We start from the raw sequence: 21,800 nt of genomic DNA on the forward strand, positions 1-21,800 counted from the left end.
CTCCAGATCTCTCCAGCAGCGTTGCTGCTCTCCGCTGCGCTGTTTTACGCAAATGGCATCTGCGCAAGTTCCCTAGGTAGGGCATGCACAGTGAAGACTCCGGGTCAGAACCTGGAGTCTATTTAAAAAAAAAGTCATTGCCAGGACAGCCTCCTATCGGTAGCACCATCCTGATATGACTTCTATAGTAAAGTCATCTGTCATCGTTGCAATGACTGATGATATTTAAAGGGGCAAAAAGTCTTAAATAGACCCCTTAGACTGAAAGGGAAAATGTAGGCGTAAAGTAGAGGGGTGCAAGACGCTCAATGGGTTTCTTTGCAGAACTAGTTACAATGTTGGATTCCACTTTCTATTGGTTCAGTTTATGAAAACTTTTAGTTCTGGTTGAAATTGGACAAAACCTGAAAAAAGGATTGTAAGCTCAGGATCGCTGACCGAAACACAATATATATATATATATATATATATATATATATATATATATATATATATATATATATATATAATTTATAAGCATAATGACAGATGATGTGTAACAGTTCATTCAGGAAAACATTCATAAAATAGGTCAACATGTAGATGACAGAATCACACCGGATACAGAATTTGTAGAAACACATAGAGGGAGCTGGGTAGTGGAAAAGAAACAATCCTGATAGATCAAGTGTATTTTATTTACTTTATTTCTTTGCAAGTGTAGATGACAATTGTGAGTTTCATATAAATGGCCACAAATAATCACATTTTTTGTTTGTTACATGTCCCAAAACAATTGCAGAGTATAAGAAAAAAGGGGCTCTTATTGTGGCTACATTATTTTTAGTGTGCAAAGGATGCTCTGCATTCTTGGACCACATACAGGATGTAATGTTATGAGGTCCAACACATAAGACACAGAAAATGTACATAGTCATGTATTATGCTTCACAGAACACCGTCACACACCTCGACCGGTGGTCATGGCCGGGTTAAAAATGGGCCTGACGGAGCTACAGTTCTGGGCTGCCTTCTACAAATAGAACCATGCAGTCATAGACTGCTTGTGTGCGACTCACTCCCTCATCTATCGTCAGACAGTACAGTTGCATTGCACGGCAATCATCACATAACATCACATCACTCCTCTCTGCCACTTCCCCCTTCCCCCGTCCTAATGTTGCTGTCTCTTTTTACAAAACCACTATCTCCTCAGCCTTTGATGATGTTGCCACTGCCTTCTCATATTTGTTCGACATCCAAAACCACAACCCTGGCACTCTAGACCCGCTATCTTCAGATTGCCCCCTCTATGCCGAGTTCCAATGCAAAAAATTCCACTCTGATGCTGACTACATCCACTTAAAATGCATCCTTTCCTACTACTACATTGCCCTCTCTCTCACCAAGCAAACCTACTTCAGAGCCACATTGCCAACTCTTTGCCAATGTCAACTCGCCTCTCTGCACTCCCCCTCCACCTGTCCCCTCTTCTCTCACGACTTTGTCACTTACTTCAAAGGCAAAATCAACACCATCTGTCATGAACTCTCCTCTTGATAGGCCCAGTCTCCCCTCTCTCTGTTCCCTACTCCAATCAACTTGCTCCTTCAATGCCTCTAATTCTGACTCACAGTTCTCTGCTCCTCCTCTATCTGTCGAGGTCCCTCAAGGCTCCCCTCTCAGCCCTCTCCTCTTCTCTCGCTACACTTCTTCTCTTGCCAAACTCATCCAATTCTTTAGCCTCCAATACCACCTCTACCCTGATGACATCCCTGTCCCAACTTCTCTCCTTCTCACTTATCCTCCCGGTCCTACTGCCTCTCTACCATCTCCACCTGGATGTCCCAATGATACCTCAAACTTAATAGGTCAAAGACTGAGCTCATCACATTTCTCCCTTCTAACATCACTTCTCCTTTCCTTGTCTCTCTCGCAATAGACATTACACTGGCCCCTGCTCCCCAAACCTGCTGTCTAGGACTCATCTACGATTTAGCCGTCAGCTTCATTACACATAAAGTCCCTTTCACACTCGTCGATTCCTCATTCACAACTCTCCCATTTCTCATCCAGGACCTAACCAAGACCATAGACTTTAACTCCTGCTTGGACTACTGCAAATTCTCTAATTGGCCTTCCCATCACCAGCCTTCAGTGCTGAACTCCAGTGTGCAAAGCTAAACTTCCTCCTGTTCAATAGACTGATTTATTACAGCAGCAGTAGTTATGTACTACAGTATTAAAGCAAAATAAATTAGAACATTGGTACAGCTTCTCCATACTTTACTAGGAACAAGCTCACTTTGACTAACTACTCCCTCAGCCTGTACAGACGTCTGCTCCTCCATGAATGCCACCATTTTACACTGTAAACCCAAACAAGGTACACGGGAGGTCCAAAGCTGCTTTTGTGCTGCACGGCTAATGATTTGGATGTTGATAATAATTTCCTCTGGATTTCACAGGTAGCCATATTGGGGCTCCCTACCTACTATATTACAAGCATATTTGCCAACTCTCCTGGAAATTCCGGGTGGCTCATGAATTTTGGGGAGTTCCCTCCCGAAACAGTACGCAGCCTTGCAGGATCAGGCTTGATGATGCAATTCGCATCATGATGCCCCCCACAGGATGCAGTGAATCTCTGCATTACATAGCAGGGGCTTCACCATGCCTCTGATGTGCAATAATGGTTGGCAAACATGATTATTTATCAGAGATAAGAGATAGGATCAAAGTCAAAAAAATGCACACATTTTCACATGAACAAACCATGTTGCAAATGAGTTTAATTTCTGCATGCATCTGGATTGTTTTATTTGTAAACTGCAAGTTAAGAGTTGAGATAGGACACGCCCCCTTAAAACTCAACTCTCTACAGATTTTAAACTTGTATCACTACCCCTATCACCCCCCACCCCCCAAAGTAACATATGGTTTAACCAAGGTACAAATTTGCTCCTTTCTCATACTTTGTTCCTAACTCTATAACGTGGCCCTGGGTTCTATAGCCTGTTCGGTTAGCAGAATATGCTGGGACTTGTAGTTGCAGTTGCCTTGTACTGTGATGAGGAATAACAGTGTGTGGGGAACAGACAGGAACAGGAGCAGAACACTAGAGCTTCCAGGCTGTGTGCGGGGCTCCGTACAGTGACGCTGCCAGGTAGAGGGCGGGGCTCCGTACAGTGACGCTACCAGGTAGCTGGATCAGGGCACTGCGGTGACGATGCCAAACAGGGGGCGGAGTCTTGGGTGGTTCACAGATAGGGGCGTTGTTCGTTCAGTGGCGTTACCAGCCAGGGGGCGGGGTCTTTGACGCTGACGTTGCCGAGCCGGGGGCGGGGCTCCGTACAGTGACGTACCCGGCGGTAGTTGACGTGGCTCTCGCTGCGCAGCGTCGGTTGTTCGGTGTTTGGTGTTTGGGAAGTTACCGGTGGTGACGCAGACGTCCCGGAATCATGAGTGAGCCCCACAAGCAGGATATCACAGCCATCTTCAAGCGGCTCCGCTTCATCCCCACTAACAAGGTGAGTCCATGGGGGAAAGTTGGAGGATCCGCTGGGTAACTACAGTCGGTTCACCTGGACAGGGGGGGGTAGGAGGTAACTACAGCTGTGTCACCTGGACAGGGGGGGGTAGGAGGGTAACTACAGCTGTGTCACCTGGGCAGGAGGGTAACTACAGCTGTGTCACCTGGGCAGGAGGGTAACTACAGCTGTGTCACCTGGGCAGGAGGGTAACTACAGCTGTGTCACCTGGGCAGGAGGGTAACTACAGCTGTGTCACCTGGGCAGGAGGGTAACTACAGCTGTGTCACCTGGGCAGGAGGGTAACTACAGCTGTGTCACCTGGGCAGGGGGGTAACTACAGCTGTGTCACCTGGGCAGTGGGGTAACTACAGCTGTGTCACCTGGGCAGGGGGGTAACTACAGCTGTGTCACCTGGGCAGTGGGGTAACTACAGCTGTGTCACCTGGGCAGTGGGGTAACTACAGCTGTGTCACCTGGGCAGTGGGGGTAACTACAGCTGTGTCACCTGGGCAGGGGGGGTAACTACAGCTGTGTCACCTGGGCAGGAGGGTAACTACAGCTGTGTCACCTGGGCAGGAGGGTAACTACAGCTGTGTCACCTGGGCAGGAGGGTAACTACAGCTGTGTCACCTGGGCAGGAGGGTAACTACAGCTGTGTCACCTGGGCAGGAGGGTAACTACAGCTGTGTCACCTGGGCAGGAGGGTAACTACAGCTGTGTCACCTGGGCAGGGGGGTAACTACAGCTGTGTCACCTGGGCAGGGGGGTAACTACAGCTGTGTCACCTGGGCAGGGGGGTAACTACAGCTGTGTCACCTGGGCAGTGGGGGCAGGGGGTAACTAGTGAAAGTTCAGGATGTCGGCTGTTTGTTGTTAAACACGGATACATCTTGGTCTGATGATGGGAATTGAGGCTATCCCACAGAGTTATCTATTCCTTGGAGCTTGTGTGCACAGAGTCACTGGTGGATTTGTTGTGATTTATTATGGGCTTGTCCTGGCCTGTTCCTGTCTCTTGTTTATCTCCATAAAATCCTTGTTTTAGTCTGTTTTAGTCACCTGGTGGTATTCCCATGCGGCAGAATTAGCTTGTGTAAAGGAGTGTTAGTCTGAAGCATGGTGTATTGTCCAACAGTGTTTTCTTTCTTAAAGTGCACTTGTCACCTGCACCCTGTGGAGGCAGCCATGTTGGAGTGGATCCCACTTTTCATGACCATACAGCTCTATCAGAGATCTAGAAACCAGTGACATCACTAATTGGTGTTATTACTGTTATATTTTATTTATGAAGCACCATCATATTACATAGCGCTGTACATTGAGGTGGAAAGATGGCCCTGCCCAAGTGAACAGTCTAAGAGGTGTGGGGAATATTTAATACATAGGATATCCGAATAAGAAATGTAGCTGGCGGTGGGGAAAATATGTGTCTATTGTACGGCAGAAGCATCATCAGCCAACAGTAATAAAGCAGACATTGGCGACTGGCGTTTCTGTGCAGCTGCTGGTTGTGGGGTTGAAATGCAGACATTAAAGATGTACCAGGCTTTGTAGAAATCTTAAGACATCTGCCAGCAACCATGACTGTCTGTCGCCAGTTATCTGCAACCAACCCTCCTCCCTGTTCCGGGGGCTTTCTAGTTCCGTGGGCACACCTGTGGGTATCTGTCTGCTCAGAGTAGCTGTGTGCCCACTATTATTGTTTGGCACTGGGGCAGGACACTTGTTCCCAACTGAGGCACAAACATCCTCGCCCCTACAGCTGACCTTCACCTGGTGACCAGGTGAAATTGTCTGTGCACCCATTCTGGTTTAAAAGCTATACAGTAAGCGGGCGCTTCATCCAACCACAAATAGGTTCCTACCTGCAACGAGATCAGCGATATGTTGTGTTTTTCAGTATTGGGACACAGACGATGATTATATATTTTACCTACTAGGGGGCAGTGCACTGGGCAGAATATACTCCCCCTTTCTTGTAGCTCTCTGCTCCCCTTCTCCTCCCCCAGGTTATCACCTCTTGTGGGTGCGCTATAAATGTAACTGCTTGAGAGATAAATTGGGCCATGTCTTGAAAAAGTATCATTTTAATAAAAATAGACTGAAGGAACCAGGGGTCAGGCTAATAGACTTTTATAGCCTTGGTCCCCCTCCTCCACTATTATTAAATGAAGTGGTGCCTCCAAGCTAAGGACTTTTGGGTGCTTCTAGTGCCCACATTATCCAGTGGTCCAATGTGGTCTAATACTGTACTTGTGTCTTTAAAGTCGTATCGCGAATGTTGCTATATATTGTGAATATACAGTGTGCCAATATTGTGGGATATTTCTAAGGTTATTATTAACGGTTGTGTACTTGACAATATGTATTTAATACTTGGCTAGTGTAAGTCACCTGTTGTAGTTAGTAGTAAAATGTGTCAATTGCAATCTGCAAGTAGATATAGTGTAGATGCATTGACTGTCTGAGTACAGCTCCATTGTATTAAGATGTAACCTGTAATTTTATGTTGATATCTATTATAAATGTATCACTGTGTGAGGAATATCACAGGTAATAAGATCCAGTGTTGGAGGCCTGGTCAGCAGACTCCTGTGAATAGATAAGATATGGTAATAGATTAATGGGTAAATAGGTTATTGTCCACAGAAAACTCCAGGACCAGCCGGTCTTTGCACCTCTAGTTATATGATAATGAGGCTATTGTCAGCAGTTGTCTAAGACAAGGTCCAAATCAAGTAACCTTGATTGTCCCTGTGATAATTATGTAACTGTATATCATGTTATATTGGGTGTATTGAAGTGATGTCATGTATTTGCTGGGGGAGGTGATTTGAGCATATAAGGAAGAAGTGAAGTTAATGTTGGGTAGAATGTAAGCTCTGGAGTGAAGAACATCTGATACAAGTGGGGGGGGGGGCGCTGGTCAGCCCAGTGCGGGGGACTCGTGTGTTAGGGGTACTACGCAGGAATCTACGTCCGTTAGTACAGGGTGCCTTTGGTGGCAGCGCTTTGTGTGAGCCGTCATCCCGAGCCGGGAGACACAAGGCTGTTATTTGCGTTAAAAGAGATGTTACCAAGGACCTCACCGTCACTTAGAGACACTGAGCTGCCACCTGTAGGACGCTGCTGCTCACCTGGCTCTCATGTATGGTATAATTGGAAAGTTGCTGTGCCCTGTTAAAGTACAACTTCAGTACTAATAAAATGGTGTTGATCCTGCACCTGGTATCGGTCTGAGAGATCTAAAGGACCCCGTATACTCACAGAGACGTGATGCAGTAGGCTAGTAAAATAATCCACTTTATGTTCCAAAATAGAATCTGGTTGGTTAGAATAAATGGTTATTCCCATTTTTACCAAATTCATTTTAGACCTCAAGAATCTAAGACAACCTATATCTGATTAAACTCATTTAGAAATCAAACGGGTGTTGCCAGATGTCCAGCTAAAAGCTGCAGTTATATAGTATTATCCCGTGCGCGCAGTGGTCGGGCTGCGGGATTATCTGGATTGATGTTATTCTTAACAAATGAGTTCTCGTGCCCCAAATTTCTTTAGTTATGGAACTGTGACCATATCGATCCGTTTATCATCATCGGCTATTTATATAGCGCCACTAATTCCGCAGCGCTGTACAGAGAACTCGCTCACATCAGTCCTTGCCCCATTGAAGCTTACAGTCTAAATTCCGTAACACACACACAGAAACACAGACTAGGGTCAATTTGTTAGCAGCCAATTAACCTAACAGTATGTTTTTGGAGTGTGGGAGGAAACCGGAGCACCCGGAGGAAACCCACGCAAACACGGGGAGAACATACAAACTCCACACAGATAACGCCATGGTCAGGAATTAAACTCTTGACCCCAGTGCTGTGTGGCAGAATTGCTGACCACTGAGTCAGCGTGCCTTAATCCCTCTGGCCAGCAGTTTATTTACTGGACATTTACACACACACACACACACACACACACACACACACTTTTTACCAGTACACACACACACACACACTTTTTACCAGTGCATGTTTGTCAGCAAGCTGGTGCTGTTACTAATCATACGCTATGGAATATGGATCCACCTTAACACAACCGGGTAATTTACTCTTAATATCCTGTTTACCGCGCATCGTAAAGTAGTCTTAGTATTATACATTGTATGACTGCGCTCTGTATTAGATATTTGTCTCATTCATTTAGTGGAAGCACCAATGTGCTTATTGAGGTGTATGTTGGGGGAAGGTGGCAGCACTGTCCTCCTTCTTGTCTCTGGATTGACTGGAAGAAGAGAAGTGCACTGAAGTCTAAAGCTCCATCACCCATAGTATAAGATTTGGCGTCTTCTAGGTCACCGTAATACACTGCACAATTTTCTAGATGCAAACGCAGGGACATGGCCAATGACTTCAACAATTTTGAAGAAAGAGGCATGAGGTTCACTGCTAATTAAGCTTGTCCATCTATCATGGTAGGGATTTAGTCCTTGGCTACAAGCCGGATGATGCGTCTTTCTCTATTTGTGAAAGAAAAGAAGGAAACACCCCAGGATACTATTAAGAGAGCTGCGTTGTAAAGTCCTAACAAGACTGGAAGTCTAATTTCAGTTTTAGTCCTTTGATCGTCTACTGCGGAGTTTGGGAGGGGATGTAAAGCCAGTGATGTGGCTATATACAGTGTGTGCAGACGGTGACGTCCTATGTTGTGATCGTGGATAGAGTCCAGCTGAATTGCTTCCTCCTAGCTGTTCTGGAGTATATGAATCACTCCATATAAAACGTGTCACAGGCAGTAATTACATCCACTCAGTGCTGTATTTCATGTGAGTGTGGTCAGGGGTCAGATCTTAGTGCCCCCGTCACCTACATACAGGAGAAGCAATCGGCATTATATGCTATTTCTATATTATATTTATATTTTATAGTGAATTTATTTTATTAGTTAAGTTTATTTTTACGGTAATTATGGTTACAAATCTTTTTTTCTCCAAACTGTTTGTGGATAACATAATTGTGGACACATTGTGACAATACAGTGAGATGTTTGCATTTAATTCCACACATGTCTCCTATGTTCTAGGCCTGCTTTGACTGTGGGGCCAAGAACCCCAGCTGGGCCAGCATCACCTATGGGGTCTTCTTGTGTATTGACTGCTCAGGGACACACAGATCTCTCGGAGTTCACTTAAGTTTTATCAGGTAAGTGCTGGGTGGATACATTGTATCTTTCTTTCTTTCTTTCTTTCTTTTTTTTTTTCTTTATAGAAATTGACCTGTAGGTGAATACAATAAACAAAAGTAAAAGATCAATTTTGCAATTTATATTAAGCTTTGTAGTAAAGTATATAACAGATAAACTAATAATCGATAATATAAATGTTAAAATACGGAAAGCCGAGGTCTAGTGAAAACACGCACGTCCAATTCACCCACAAAGGTGTTATTTTTTGGGTTGTTTTTTTTTCAATTTTAATTGGGTTTGTGATTGTAGGAATTGAGGAAGATCAGGGGAGGGGGCGGGAATGTACGGGGAAAAGGAGGATTTGGCAGAGGGGATGCTCCAGGTAGTGATTACTCAAATGGATTTCCGGGAGCGTGAAACCATGGAAGTCAGATACCACCCTATCAATACATTGTATCTTTTTTAATAATCATGGTTATGTTTTGGGGCTTCAAGCATGGGCAGTAATGCTGAACAATATTACATACAGAAATACTCCAGTAAAAGTTGTTGGTGTCCAAGTTTCTGATGATTTACAGAGAAATATTATTTATGGTCTATAAATTACATTAAGATGGGACAAGTATGAAATAGTGTAAATCTGTGGGTACAATGTGAATGAGTAATGTTACACATGGAGCGTGCATTGGAGAGCACTTGTATAGTGTTGTCTGTGTGTAAATCTATAGATGTTTATGGAGGCGATAGAGTGTCTGTGGTGTGACAGAGTTGCTCCCACAGTATAAAGAAGTCGTCCATCCGGAGACAAGTGTGACCATTAACATTAGGGTGATGCTTGGAGACATAGGAGGACACTTGTACCTGGTGAAAGGGTTACTACCACTAACTGAGTTGTTTAACGAAGGAACCGTGATCAGATGCGACCTCACAAAGCTTTTACAATTATTTTATTTTTTTATTCTGTGAACCGTACGACTGGTTTTTATTTATAATGTGGATTTTCCTGTAAAATGAAATAACTTGATAACATTGTTCTCTGGTTCTCCCATTTTGAATGACATTTACAAAACACTGCTCGGATGAACACGTGAGTAGGAGAATTTAAGGATTTCAAAGTGGAGAACAGGGCGATCAAGCTGCCCACGGACAGATCCCGTTGTGATCTGCCAGTAACACTGGTCGTTCTGTTACCAACTGATTGTGTACGAAGTCACTCACCAATGTCTTTTGATTTGTCCTTATCAGATGTTTATTGTGATGCCAAATTCAGTCTAAATCGCTGTATGTATGGGCAGCTTTATATTGTATCATGGCCCCAATGCCTAATAAGCATACAGTAAGGACTATTCCTAATGCCTGTACTGTGGAAGTGACATTACTAAAGCTGGGTACACATTACACTGTTTTCGTCCAATAATTGGCTCATCCAGCCGACATACGACCGCTCGTTCAAAAGTCGGGTCAGTGTGTGTAGTGACACGATGGTGGAAAGTCTGCCCAAATGGACGATTGTCGCCTCATTTGGTTGGTCGTACCGTTTAATATTTTCGTTCCAATCTCGTTTCCGCTGTGCAGTGTCTATAAACTTCCGACCGATCCACAACAGTGAGTACGAAATTACAGTCATTGCTCAGGACAACATGGCTGTAAAAAGTCGCTAAAGGGACGGCCGCTTTATCGTCTAAACAAGGCTGTGTGTATGCAGTCCATGGACCGAGCGATCGGACCATCGCTCGCATGTAAAATCGCTCGGCATAAAAAGTTGGTCAAAATTTCTGTAGTGTGTACCCAGCTTTAGTAATACAATGTAATCTCCTAATATCTAACACTGGCTGTTCTAGAAAGTCAGAATATCTCTCTGATTGTGGTTATATTGCAGTGTTGGTTCTGGCTGTATGTTCAGTGACCGTTAAGGAGGTTTTGGTGTATGACGTCCTGGTCTCTATGCACTGACTAATCTCTTCCTGCCAGCAATAGAACTGTTCGCTGAAAGCCACGTTCTTCCTCTGTTTGTTCTCAAGTGACTAATTCAAACATTATGATAGCCTGCGGCAGGTAGAACAGCATACACAGTCGCTGCCTCTTATAGGATATTATGGGAGGCTACTTATTCAGAGAAATGAGGTTTCATGTGGGTCATCGGAATCTGACAACTTCTGTGTCTCAGATTTACTGTTTAGTATTTTACCATTCATGATATTCTGGCCACTAGGTGGCAATGTTTTTTTTGGTTGTTTTTTTTGTTGCTGTTTAATTGTCTGATGTGCAAATAATGTCTACCTGAATCATTACTGAATGTTTACAGATACTCAAAGTGAAAATAAAACCTTAAATAGTTTTAATTTTAAACCTCTGAGTGTTGTCGGTCAATAAAAAGTGTTTTGTTTTGTTGTTGAAGATCAACCGAACTGGATTCAAACTGGTCGTGGTTTCAGCTGCGCTGCATGCAAGTAGGAGGGAATGCCAACGCGGTAAGTGTGATGGACGTCTGTTTCCCTTTCTAACTTCAGTTCTCGATATATAACAAGTGATTAAACCTCTGTGTTGGTTTGTGTGCACACTGCTTACACCTGTGGTGCTAAGTCCCCATCAGATCCCGCATTGCTCCCTCAGCCGTTAATACGGTAAAGGTTCTTGACGTGTTTATAGCATATACGATGAAAACCATTCCTCCGCTCAGCGTTTGTGGTATAATCGCCCGGTCAGGGGACGTTTTGAAGACCTGCAATGAATCCATTTGAATTCAGTCTCTGCTTATTTTTATGGTATATATCCAGTTGTACGTTATAACCATCATGCAGTGTTGTTAGCGGACGTAGAACATACAAATGAGATCAGTCTGTATTCCTCAAGCGGTTTATTGCAACAATCGCACAAGCAGGAGTCAGGGATTCCGACCACCTCCACTGATGGCAGCAGCGGGTCTCCGTTCCATTCCTCAGATACGTTGCGGCTTGTTGTGCTGAGATCACCGATGACCATGACCCAATATGTCAGATGCTGAATGGTGGGATTTAAGAATTCTCAGCATCTCCTGAGCACAGGGGTCCCAGGCTTTGGATTGATATTTGGGGGAGCAGGGTTTACTATTTGTTTTAGTTTTAAAGTGCTAATGACTGAGGTTTTGCTCTATTGCGCTACTCAGTGAAACGTTTAATAGATGGAGCACAGATGACCATTGATCGGTTCTTCTGTCATCTATAAAAACCGTGTCCTCAGATTCGCTGCATGTGTGGTCTCCCACTAACAAGGAAGACTGCGTTCTTCTGGAGATCACTGATCACCATGTGCACTCCAGCGTAGTACAGTGACCTGTACGCTGCTTTCGCACAACACAGAGCACATCTATATAGATATATATATGCAGCATAGACTGATCAAGTCAGAGGGTGATAAAAAATAAAAAAACAAAACAAGTAAAGCTAAATGGAATGGAAAAAAAAATCAAAGGGAGGAATGGTAATGCTAAAAACTGAAGGGGGTTTACAAGGGAGAAGATTGCAGACTGCTTAATAACTATTTTTGCTCTTTATTTCCTGTTGACAATTTAAAGGGGTCAATTACACTTCAAAAGTTCGACCACTCTGTGCCTTGCTGCAGATACAAATATATTTACTATACAGCCGTGATACTTGAACTCTGAAAGTGAGAAGTAGATAATTCAGTGGGTGAAGATGATTTGCATCCAAGAGTATTAAGAGAGTTTAGAGTAGTGTCTGCAGCACCATTAACAACTTTTTTTTAAAGCAACTGCTGCTGCTGACGGGTATAATTCTAAGTTTTTAGAGAATGGGGACTATTGGTTACACAACGCAAAAAAAGCAGCAGAGAAGGATATGATCACTAGATCTGTAAGCGTCACATGGAGTATGAACATGAATGACTGTTTAGAATAAAATGAGAAGATCCTTGGAAGCATTGATTTGCTGTTGGGAGGTCACGTCCAACTAATCTAGTGGATCCTTTGTTATAGCGCAGTGTTTCCCAAACCCAGTCCTCAGGGACCCCTGACAGGGCAGGTTTTCCAGATGGCAAGTGAAATAATTAGGACCACCTGTGGATGTTAGTGTGTCAGTCAGTAATGCTTACATCTGCTCCAACAAGGAGATATGGAAAACCTGAACTGTTAGTGCTCCCTGAGGACTGGGTTTGGGAAATGCTGTTATAGCGTATTTAGGTTATTAGCAAGACCTTTGATACAGTATCCAGTAATGTCAGAAATTGACAAACCTTAGATTAGACTAAACGGTGTCCGTGGTTGTAGTTGCTAGTGTATGCTGAGATGAGTGGCTGGTAATCAGTGGAAATCTCGGGTCAGTCCTGGGTCCTGTTTTATTTAATGTGTATCAGTGATATTACCTGTGCTCTACAAGGAGAGTTATATCATTTTGCAGATGATGCAAAGGTTTCTTGCCCGGCCAGTGATGACCTGTGATTGGTTAGAATCGATCACGTGACAAAGCAGTGTTTCATTCCAGGCTTGCGTTCAAGACGTGGGAAATTCCATGTTATATATATATATATATATATATATATATATATATATATATATATATATATATATATATATATATATATATGATAGCCGCCAACAGCTCACTTTGTGGCGGAGCTCCTAGGAGCTAGTCTTGTGTTGTGTATCAGGGTTTTTTTTTTATTTTGCCAAGAATGGATTTGTTACAGATGAAAAATCTGGATGTAGGTGAGAAATAGAGGGTGAATGAGGGTAGTGTAGGGGTTAGTTTTTATTTCAATTAAAATTATTTTTACACTGGTGTCTACATTTTTTTTTTTTACTATCAAAACATTATTGCTACCCCCTAACCACCAGGGGTGTGGGAAGAGCCCTAGGGAGGGGGTGGGGTTTGTGGGTGTCTGCATTTATTTTATTTTTGCAGACCCGATCTCCCTAGGGCATCCAGTGCTGGTTTGGCATTATGGCAGGGAGACCCCACACTGCAGGTTCCCCTTCTATAATAAGGGAACACACTAAGCCTAGTACTGGTAATAGTAAAATCAGGGGGACAAAAGGTGTGGGGACCCCCTGACTTTGCTAGTGCTAGGCTAAATGTATTGTCATTTTAAATCTGTTGACTTATGTCGACGTTTTGACTGTCCACTTTACAACCCTGTACACAGTTTACATGTCGACCTTATAACTGTGTCAACCTTAAGACTGTAGACATTTTCACTGTCAACTTTTCAACTATAACCCATTTATATTACAAGTGATTGAATATAAAATATTACGTAAAATAAGTTACAGTAAAAAGTAGTTGAGCAGAAAGCTATTTTGTTGTAGGCAAATAATTAAAAAATAAAAGTAAAGGGTTAGTCTGGGTACACACTGGAGAAATTTTCAACCAATCTGTTATCTACGATTGTTTCTACGACTGAAGGTCCGATTGATTGGGCGATTCCTACATACACACTGACATGATTTACCTTCATATCTGTGCTCTTCATCTGGTCCTATAGTTGTTTAGAGAATGACTGCACAGTAGCCATTGCTATCACACTGATTAACCGGCTTGTTATAGCTATCCACATGTCATAACGAGTTTCGTTAAACTATATCCACAGCTCTCTATATTTAGTCACCAGTACATGTTAATTGTCGGCATCCGCTAAAAAGACTCTGTGGAGATTGTGATCATGGGTCCATATACACTATATGATCGGAAAGTGATTGGAACAAGATTATTAAACGTATACAGCATGGTGGTTAACACTTCTGCGCTGGGGTCATGAGTTCAATTCCCGACCATGGCCTTAGGAGGAGTTAGTATGTTTGCGTGGGTTTCCTCCGGGTGCTCCGGTTTCCTTCCACACTCCAAAAACATACTGGTAGGTTAATTGGCTGCCAACAACTTGACCCTAGTCTATATGTCTATATTAGGGAATTTAGACTGTAAGCCCCAATGGGGCAGGGACTGATGTGAGTGAGTTCTCTGTACTGCGCTGTGGAATCAGTAGCGCTATATAAATAAAAGGTGATGATGATGAAACTGTATGACCAACCTAATGAAACCAAGTGAACCGACAGTCTGCACTGGAATGACTGTCGTTCATCATGTAAATATTCACACTAACGCGATATGTGGCAGAGCGATCTTTTATCGTGCAATGGTCCTGATAATTGGCTACAAAAACTCCAGTGTGTACCCAGCCTAACACGACTTGTGGGCTTTTTAGTGCAGAAGAGACGCAGACAATGATCTGAACTGACATTGCCTCCACAAAGCGGGTGATTGCACACCCGCAGATTCCTGAATTTACAGCCTCTGCAGGAATCTCTGAAATAGATTTTATTTTTATTTTTTCTAATGGTGGATTAATTCACTACATGGTTATGAAAGATGCACGCAAAATGAAAGCCAATCTGGGGTTAACTAAACGGACAAAAGAAAAACATCTCCTAGTTTATGTTGTAGTAAAAAGCTGGTGTATGCTGCTCCCTGGTGTCACGAGCAGGTCACGTTATGTAGGTATTGTGAGGCCCCTGCACACCGTAATAATGGTCAGTACCTCCTGCTGTGTGTCAGACTAGTTATAATAAGACCACTTATTACACGTGTTAGAAACAAACCTCCTCAGATGTACACCCCAGAGATCACATGTATATATGAGTCCTGGTACATTTTAATTAGTGTCTGTTATATGATACAAATGTGCTTATACAATTCATGTGTTCAGATGCCTCTGGCCCACTTGTTACCCCTCCCCAGAGGTTTGGGTACGATATGATGACACCATACTGTCAACAATCAGAATGTTAAAATGGTTCATGGCAGCCTTGGCTTGCTGGGACCTGTAGTACACCAGGGACAAAATGGTGTTTTTAACATAATTTTGTCTTTATTACCCCACACCCACCGCTCAGGAGTAGGGGGAAGAGTCCTAGGGGGCACCCCCATCTCCCTATGGATCCAGCCTGGGGCTGGTTTGGCATTATTGCAGGGGGTCCCCACAGTGTGGGTTTACCTGCTATATAGTGCCATTAGAGCCTAATGCGGGTACTAGTAAAATCAGAGCGACCCCACGCTTTTTGGACCCCCAGTTTTGCTAGGACCGGCCTCGGCTGGCAGCACTATTGTTAAGCTGTTTGGGGGGGGGATGCTGTTTTTGTTAGTTTTTTATTTATTGGTAGTGTTGGTATTGTCGCTTTAAATATAATGCAATATAATTAAATAATTTAAAGTCCCTGATTCATGAAGATGTTTTGCCCTTTTATATATTTCCCCAAACCAAAATATTTCCATTAATGTGCAGTTGATAAATTATTGTGCTATGATTTCTTCATTTTAGAATACATTTATATGTCCTGAGAACACTGTAAGACTCACGTGGGAACCTGAACCAGTTCTACGTGTTGTTGTTTTCACCGACACACTGAAATCTGATGGCCTTGTAGATAAATATACTCCCAGTCCTGAGGGGGTTAAACACACAGCACCAGCACCGGGCTGCATCGTATGACAGGCACTGGGGTGAATATTGTGTCATCTTCTATTGCAGAACATTCAGTTACAGCCACATTCTCATCTGTTTCAGATGTCTCCTCGGGAGTAGTTTCTGTAGCAGGTTTGTTGGCCGGGGGTCGTGTTGTGACGTGAGCATGATTGTGAGCCCTGCAAAGTGTAACAGTGGTGGTAGAAGGAGGAGTATACTGACAGCACGTTGTGCATTAATACTTGGGGGACAACTGGCGACTGCATGTTGCGTGTAACTCGCGCTCCCACAGAAAGTACTTTGTGTTGTGTGCCGGAAAATAAATGTCAAACTGTTGTCTGTTTGTGTTGTGTCTAAAAATATTATCCCTTTAAACAGTAGCGTAGTAGGAACACGTGTTCTCTGTAGTCGGGGTCCTCCTTATACTATCTGCTGACATCTCCCTGCGGGGATCTGTGTATCAGCAGTCATTAGCATACTGTCCTGAAATCCTGCTCTACGCTTTCTCTAGCAAGTTGTTGTCTGTGAATTGGACCATGTCATTCTTCACACTTTGTTCTTGCACTATAACTCCATAGCCGGGGGAAACCTAGTGCTGGTGTATGTCGGGCCTGGCCAACCTGTGGCTCTCCAGGTGTTGTCAGACTACAAGTCCCAGCTTGCCTTGACGACTATCGTCTGGCTATTTAATGGCGGAGTATGCTGGGACTTGTAGTCTGACAACACCTGGAGAGCCACATATTTCTCACCGCCGGTGTGTCAGCTCTTTTACCAGAGACCCAATCAGCTAACATCTCCTGTGACATTTTTTGGCCGTCTGCCGCAGTTGTCTACCAGCCAGCTATACATAAGCTGCCAATAATAACACTACTACCTAATTACCTTGACATAGCTATTTATCCTCAGTGTTTGTAGTGGGTGTGTTATGTTATGTCCCCTAAATTGGAGCTGCAAGTACATGAACTAAGTTTCACCAACAGAAATTATTGTTTCTCTGTGTAATCTGTTATTTTGCAAACCTGCTGTGTTCCCCATATTCCTCATACTGTGATAACCAGCATATCCTGTTATACTCTGTGCCAGCTGTGGCCGCTGCAGCATTAATGTGTGATCTGTCCCTACACACTGACCGATTCCCCATCGCTCGGGGATCCCTGACTGTTGTCGGTCAGTGTAAAGACATATGACTCACTATAGAGGTCCGTAATCTTTCCTTATCTCTGCTGTCTGTACGATGGCTGGGGACGGAGGCCAGGGACAGCTGGGGGAGCTCTATCCATCCCACAGAGATGAGCAAAATGATAGATCACCTATCTGTTTATTGCTACAATCATGCACAGAATGACATTTTATGGCCCTTGTTTGTGGTCCTACAGTGTCTCCTACAATGCGGACACTTCATCATCATCTATTTATATAGCGCCACTAATTCCGCAGCGCTGTACAGAGAACTCATTCACATCATTCCCTGCCTCATTGGGGCTTACAGTCTAAATTCCCTAATATACACACACACACACACACACACACACACACACAGAGCAAGAGAGACTAAGGGCAATTTAATAGCAGCCAATTAACCTACCAGTATGTTTTTGGAGTGTGGGAGGAAACCGGAGCACCCGGAGGAAATCCACGCAAACACGGGGAGAACATACAAACTCCTCACAGATAAGGCCATGGTTGGGAATTGAACTCATGACCCCAGTGCCGTGAGGCAGCAGTGCTAACCACTGAGCCACCGTGCTTAAACAATTGGTTGTGGTTAGAAAATCTGGTTTATGTATTTTGACAGCAGCTTCTTTGTGCTTCTTTCCTGTTGCACCAGTTCTCTCTGAAAGCCAGAGAGCGATGACTGCTAATACCCGGCGGCAACTAAACCATATTTGGATGTTTTATAGTACGTGTGGCATGAACTAGTCGGGAGAAATCCTCTTCCTTATACCGCCTGTGGGCTGGATGTTGTACTTCTAGCGGCAGATTTGTCTCCGGTGCTGATTATTCACCAGATGACTGGTGTCCTGTTTATTCACACAGCATGAGGTGTGCTCAGTACCCTGCTCTATGCCTGCAGTGATTGTACAACGTCAGCATGTAAACCCCTCTGTCCTGAAATTCACAAGTAAATAGCTGATCTTTATCTTTCTATTTAGACCGTCTTCTTTCGACAACATGGCTGCACCACGAACGATACAAATGCCAAATACAACAGCCGGGCGGCTCATCTCTACAGAGAGAAGATTAAATCCCTCGCAACACAGGCAACTAGGAAACACGGCACTGATGTAAGTCTGCTGGAAAACGCGTATGAAGCTCTGTATGTGAGGATAGCTCAGCCACTACCAGTCTCTGCCACTGGAGGGCAGTATACGCATTTGTCAGAACAAAGTGCAATCTTAGCAAGATGTTCTATTTAAAAAAAAACAAAACAAAACTGCTGTATATAATTCATATTCTGTAGAAGAGCTTGTTGCTTAATAATCCAGTTGTAGATATGTTTGCCCCTATTCGTTCAGTAACAGTGCTCAAAGGTTTCTAGTCTTAGCCACAAGGTGGCGCCGCACAGAGGTGACATGCTTAGTACTGCGCTAATCTCACAGTTTGCAGCATATAATTCATTGTTGGATGTTTTATATCAGAAACGTATATTCCTAATATAGTCCTAGTTTTCTCCAATAATGGATAATGTTTGGTTCTTTAACTGCTGTGTCTGTGTCTGATACTTGTCTGTCCTCATGAAACAGCTTTGGATTGATGGGAGCGGTGCACCCCCACTGTCACCCCAACAAAAGGAAGAGGATTTCTTTGCATCACACGTAGAGGTATCGGTATACGGGGCATTTATCCGCTGGGGCTTATGGGCGATCTATACGTACCGCTAGTTTTACTTATGGGCTTTCTATACATACAGCACGTTTTACTTATGGGCGATCTCACAGCTTTGTACTCTATATATTGTAGGACTGTGAATACTTCATTTATATTGCGGGTCAGTAACACTTCTGTTCGCTCTGTTTCCCCTCTTGCAGGTCAGTAATGCCGACTGGGAAGAGCCTCAGGTTCCGTTTGAATCTTTAATAGAGAACACTCCGTCCTTCACTGATGACAAAGAAGGTATAACAGGGAGGGAGCCTTCGAGCAATGTATTGTAATGTGGGGGGGTCCATTGTACTCCTGTTGTGTACAAACATCAATGTACGTCAAGGCTGGAGGTTCCGTGTGTGCGGTTTGTTCTGGGATCGTACGGGGCTTTTAGCTCTACGTGGAAATGTAGTTCTGAAAGTGCTGGTGCTGTGTATTCCTGGTCCACCTCCTGCAGTGTTTTCTACTGTCTGCTTCACAGAATATAAAGACCGGCTCTGCCGAGATAGATCCACATTGTAAAGCATTTGTAAAGCTTTGTTTCTACTACACAAATATATTGCAGTGTTATTTACTACCTAAAGCTGGGTACACACCTATGTAATCTTACTTCAGATGCGGTTTCTGTAACGATTTCACCAATGACTGAAAGTCCCGATGATCATACAGATTAATGCGTACACACCGACACCATTTACCTTCATTTCTGTGATTGTCATCTCTCATAACCATCTGCTGAAAACATCCTGACTCTGTGCATTACAGATATCTGCCTACGCTGCTGGTGGTGACTGTGTACACACTGCCACATTTACCAGACATCGTTCCATCGCTGATCGTGATTTTTAGGAAGTTTATAAAACCAAATCAACAGATGCGATGTGTTTTGTTACAATAGAACATGATCGTGGGAGTGTACACACTAATGTGGTATCTGACCAACCAGTCGGGACTCGTGGGATCTGCACCATTTTTGCATAGATGTGTACCCAGCTGTGTCACTGAGCTGGGTGTCCGGTCATGAGATCTGTGTGTAGTAGGGCGCCACCTCCTGGTCTCTGATTTGAGCACAGAGCTTACATGCTCCATAACATGAAGAGTTAATAATTCTGTGTCCATGATGGGTGAATGGGAATAATGCATGCTGTGGGCTGAAGCTTTTTTCAGGAGAATGCAGCCTATTCACTATGTATCAACTTTGTATTCCATTGTTTAGTGCCCCCCTACCCCCATCCATTGGTTCCTAGTGGATATATCAGTTCTTTCACTGCATCTTTATTCTCTCTGAGAATTGGATTTAATAAAGAGCCGGGATCATTGTTTTTCTCCACTGCACACTTTCCAATTAATTGTTATGAATGTAACTGCTGAGCATTTGAATATGTTAGGGGAGATAGTGTCCCAATTTCCCAGCATCTGCCTTCACCGGAATAACTTGTGGGAAGCGATCGATAGCCAATCAGGTGCCCTCTCCGCATGCAGTTACATAGATACCTGCCCGGGACCCTCAAGTAACGTAGCAGAATACAGCGGGGTCTTTGGCTTTAGGTCACATTTTATGTTATTACATATTTACACCCTGTAGTACCGCAGTGTGTGACGCATGTGTTTAGTTTCAGGTGAAGCAGACGTTGGGCCGAGCGTGGACTGCCTCAGTATGTCTCCGAAGGCCGCACTAGGTAACGGCTCTTTCTGTATTACAGTGCTACATGGGGGGGGTGGTTGGCCATGTTTACCCCTCCTGTAGGCTGCTTGCTGTAGTGGTCAGTACATCATATTATAGTGCTGCTGTAAATGTGTCCTGTTTGTTTTTATCTTCCATGTTGCAGCTGATTCAGGGAATTTGTTATCTGCAGGAAGCAACACACCTACCAAAGGTGATTCTCCTCCTCCGGTGATATATACGCTCCCTTCCCCCTGCACTCCTGCTTCATCTCTGAGCAAGACCTAAATATCCCGCCTGTCTAACCGTGCAAAGGGCCGCTAAACCTGAAATAAGACCCTTATAACATGCTTGTGTTTTTCCTGTGCTCTTCAATATGGTTGCTGACAGGAAGTCAGGTGTGCATAGAAAAAAGTCCCCCCCCCCTCTACAAATATTAAGTTCTGGATTTAGTGGCCCTTTTTGCATTGTTAGAAATCAGGATTGCAAATGATTTTAATGCTAAGACCATATGCTCTAGCAGAAATGAGACCATATGAAAATGTTTCCATCCCTTGATAGAAGTCAAATATTTAACAGGATTAAGTGTTGCGCTCGGCTTTGTGATGGTGTAAACCTCGGTTGTCTCCTATTGTGAGAGACAGCGGAAGCTCTAAGCAGTATATACATTACTATTCAAGGTATGGAAACATTTACATATCTTCAACCATATAATTGATTCCTCTATAGGGATATTTTTACCTATACTTCTACTTTATAGGTTGCAGTCACATGGGTGTGTGATGTAGGAGCACAGAATCACTTTTTCCGGTATAGGGAATTTAGGGCTGACTCACATAATTGTCACTTGCAGTAGAGCACTGTGCATGGGACTGATACACGTTGTGTTAAGGTCACTACAGGGTTTATTTCACCATCAAACCTGCACAATTTTTCCTTTAAGTGTTCTTTTCGACAGCTGCTCTTCTTCTTTTTTGCCAGCAGGTGTCACTATTGTCTAGATGAGTTTGGTAGTGAATAAAATCTCTCCATGTGTTGTGAAACTACAAGCCCCAGCATGCCCTACCAGCAGATAGCCAGCCAATAGCTGGCAAGGCACGCTGGCACTTGTAGTTTCACAACACATGGAG

At 43.7% G+C, this 21,800-nt stretch overlaps 1 protein-coding gene across 2 annotated transcripts in view; it reads left to right on the forward strand.

Moving 5' to 3' along the window:
- The first annotated feature begins 3,314 nt into the window (after nucleotides 1-3,314).
- ARFGAP3 (ARF GTPase activating protein 3) overlaps nucleotides 3,315-21,800 on the forward strand; it is a 30,321-nt gene continuing 11,835 nt past the window's right edge. Inside the window, exons 1-8 of one of the 2 annotated variants that reach the window (XM_075210517.1) lie at nucleotides 3,315-3,509; nucleotides 8,592-8,710; nucleotides 11,092-11,164; nucleotides 18,299-18,430; nucleotides 18,890-18,967; nucleotides 19,175-19,259; nucleotides 20,621-20,686; nucleotides 20,837-20,884. In XM_075210517.1, coding sequence (XP_075066618.1) covers nucleotides 3,441-3,509; nucleotides 8,592-8,710; nucleotides 11,092-11,164; nucleotides 18,299-18,430; nucleotides 18,890-18,967; nucleotides 19,175-19,259; nucleotides 20,621-20,686; nucleotides 20,837-20,884 — 670 coding nt within the window. In that variant the 5' untranslated portion in view covers nucleotides 3,315-3,440. The remainder of the gene's footprint in view (nucleotides 3,510-8,591; nucleotides 8,711-11,091; nucleotides 11,165-18,298; nucleotides 18,431-18,889; nucleotides 18,968-19,174; nucleotides 19,260-20,620; nucleotides 20,687-20,836; nucleotides 20,885-21,800) is intronic. The other variant, XM_075210518.1, reaches the window with a different exon arrangement.

The sequence above is a fragment of the Mixophyes fleayi genome, chromosome 4 (genome assembly GCF_038048845.1).
Source record: "Mixophyes fleayi isolate aMixFle1 chromosome 4, aMixFle1.hap1, whole genome shotgun sequence".
Classification (NCBI taxonomy): domain Eukaryota; kingdom Metazoa; phylum Chordata; class Amphibia; order Anura; family Limnodynastidae; genus Mixophyes; species Mixophyes fleayi.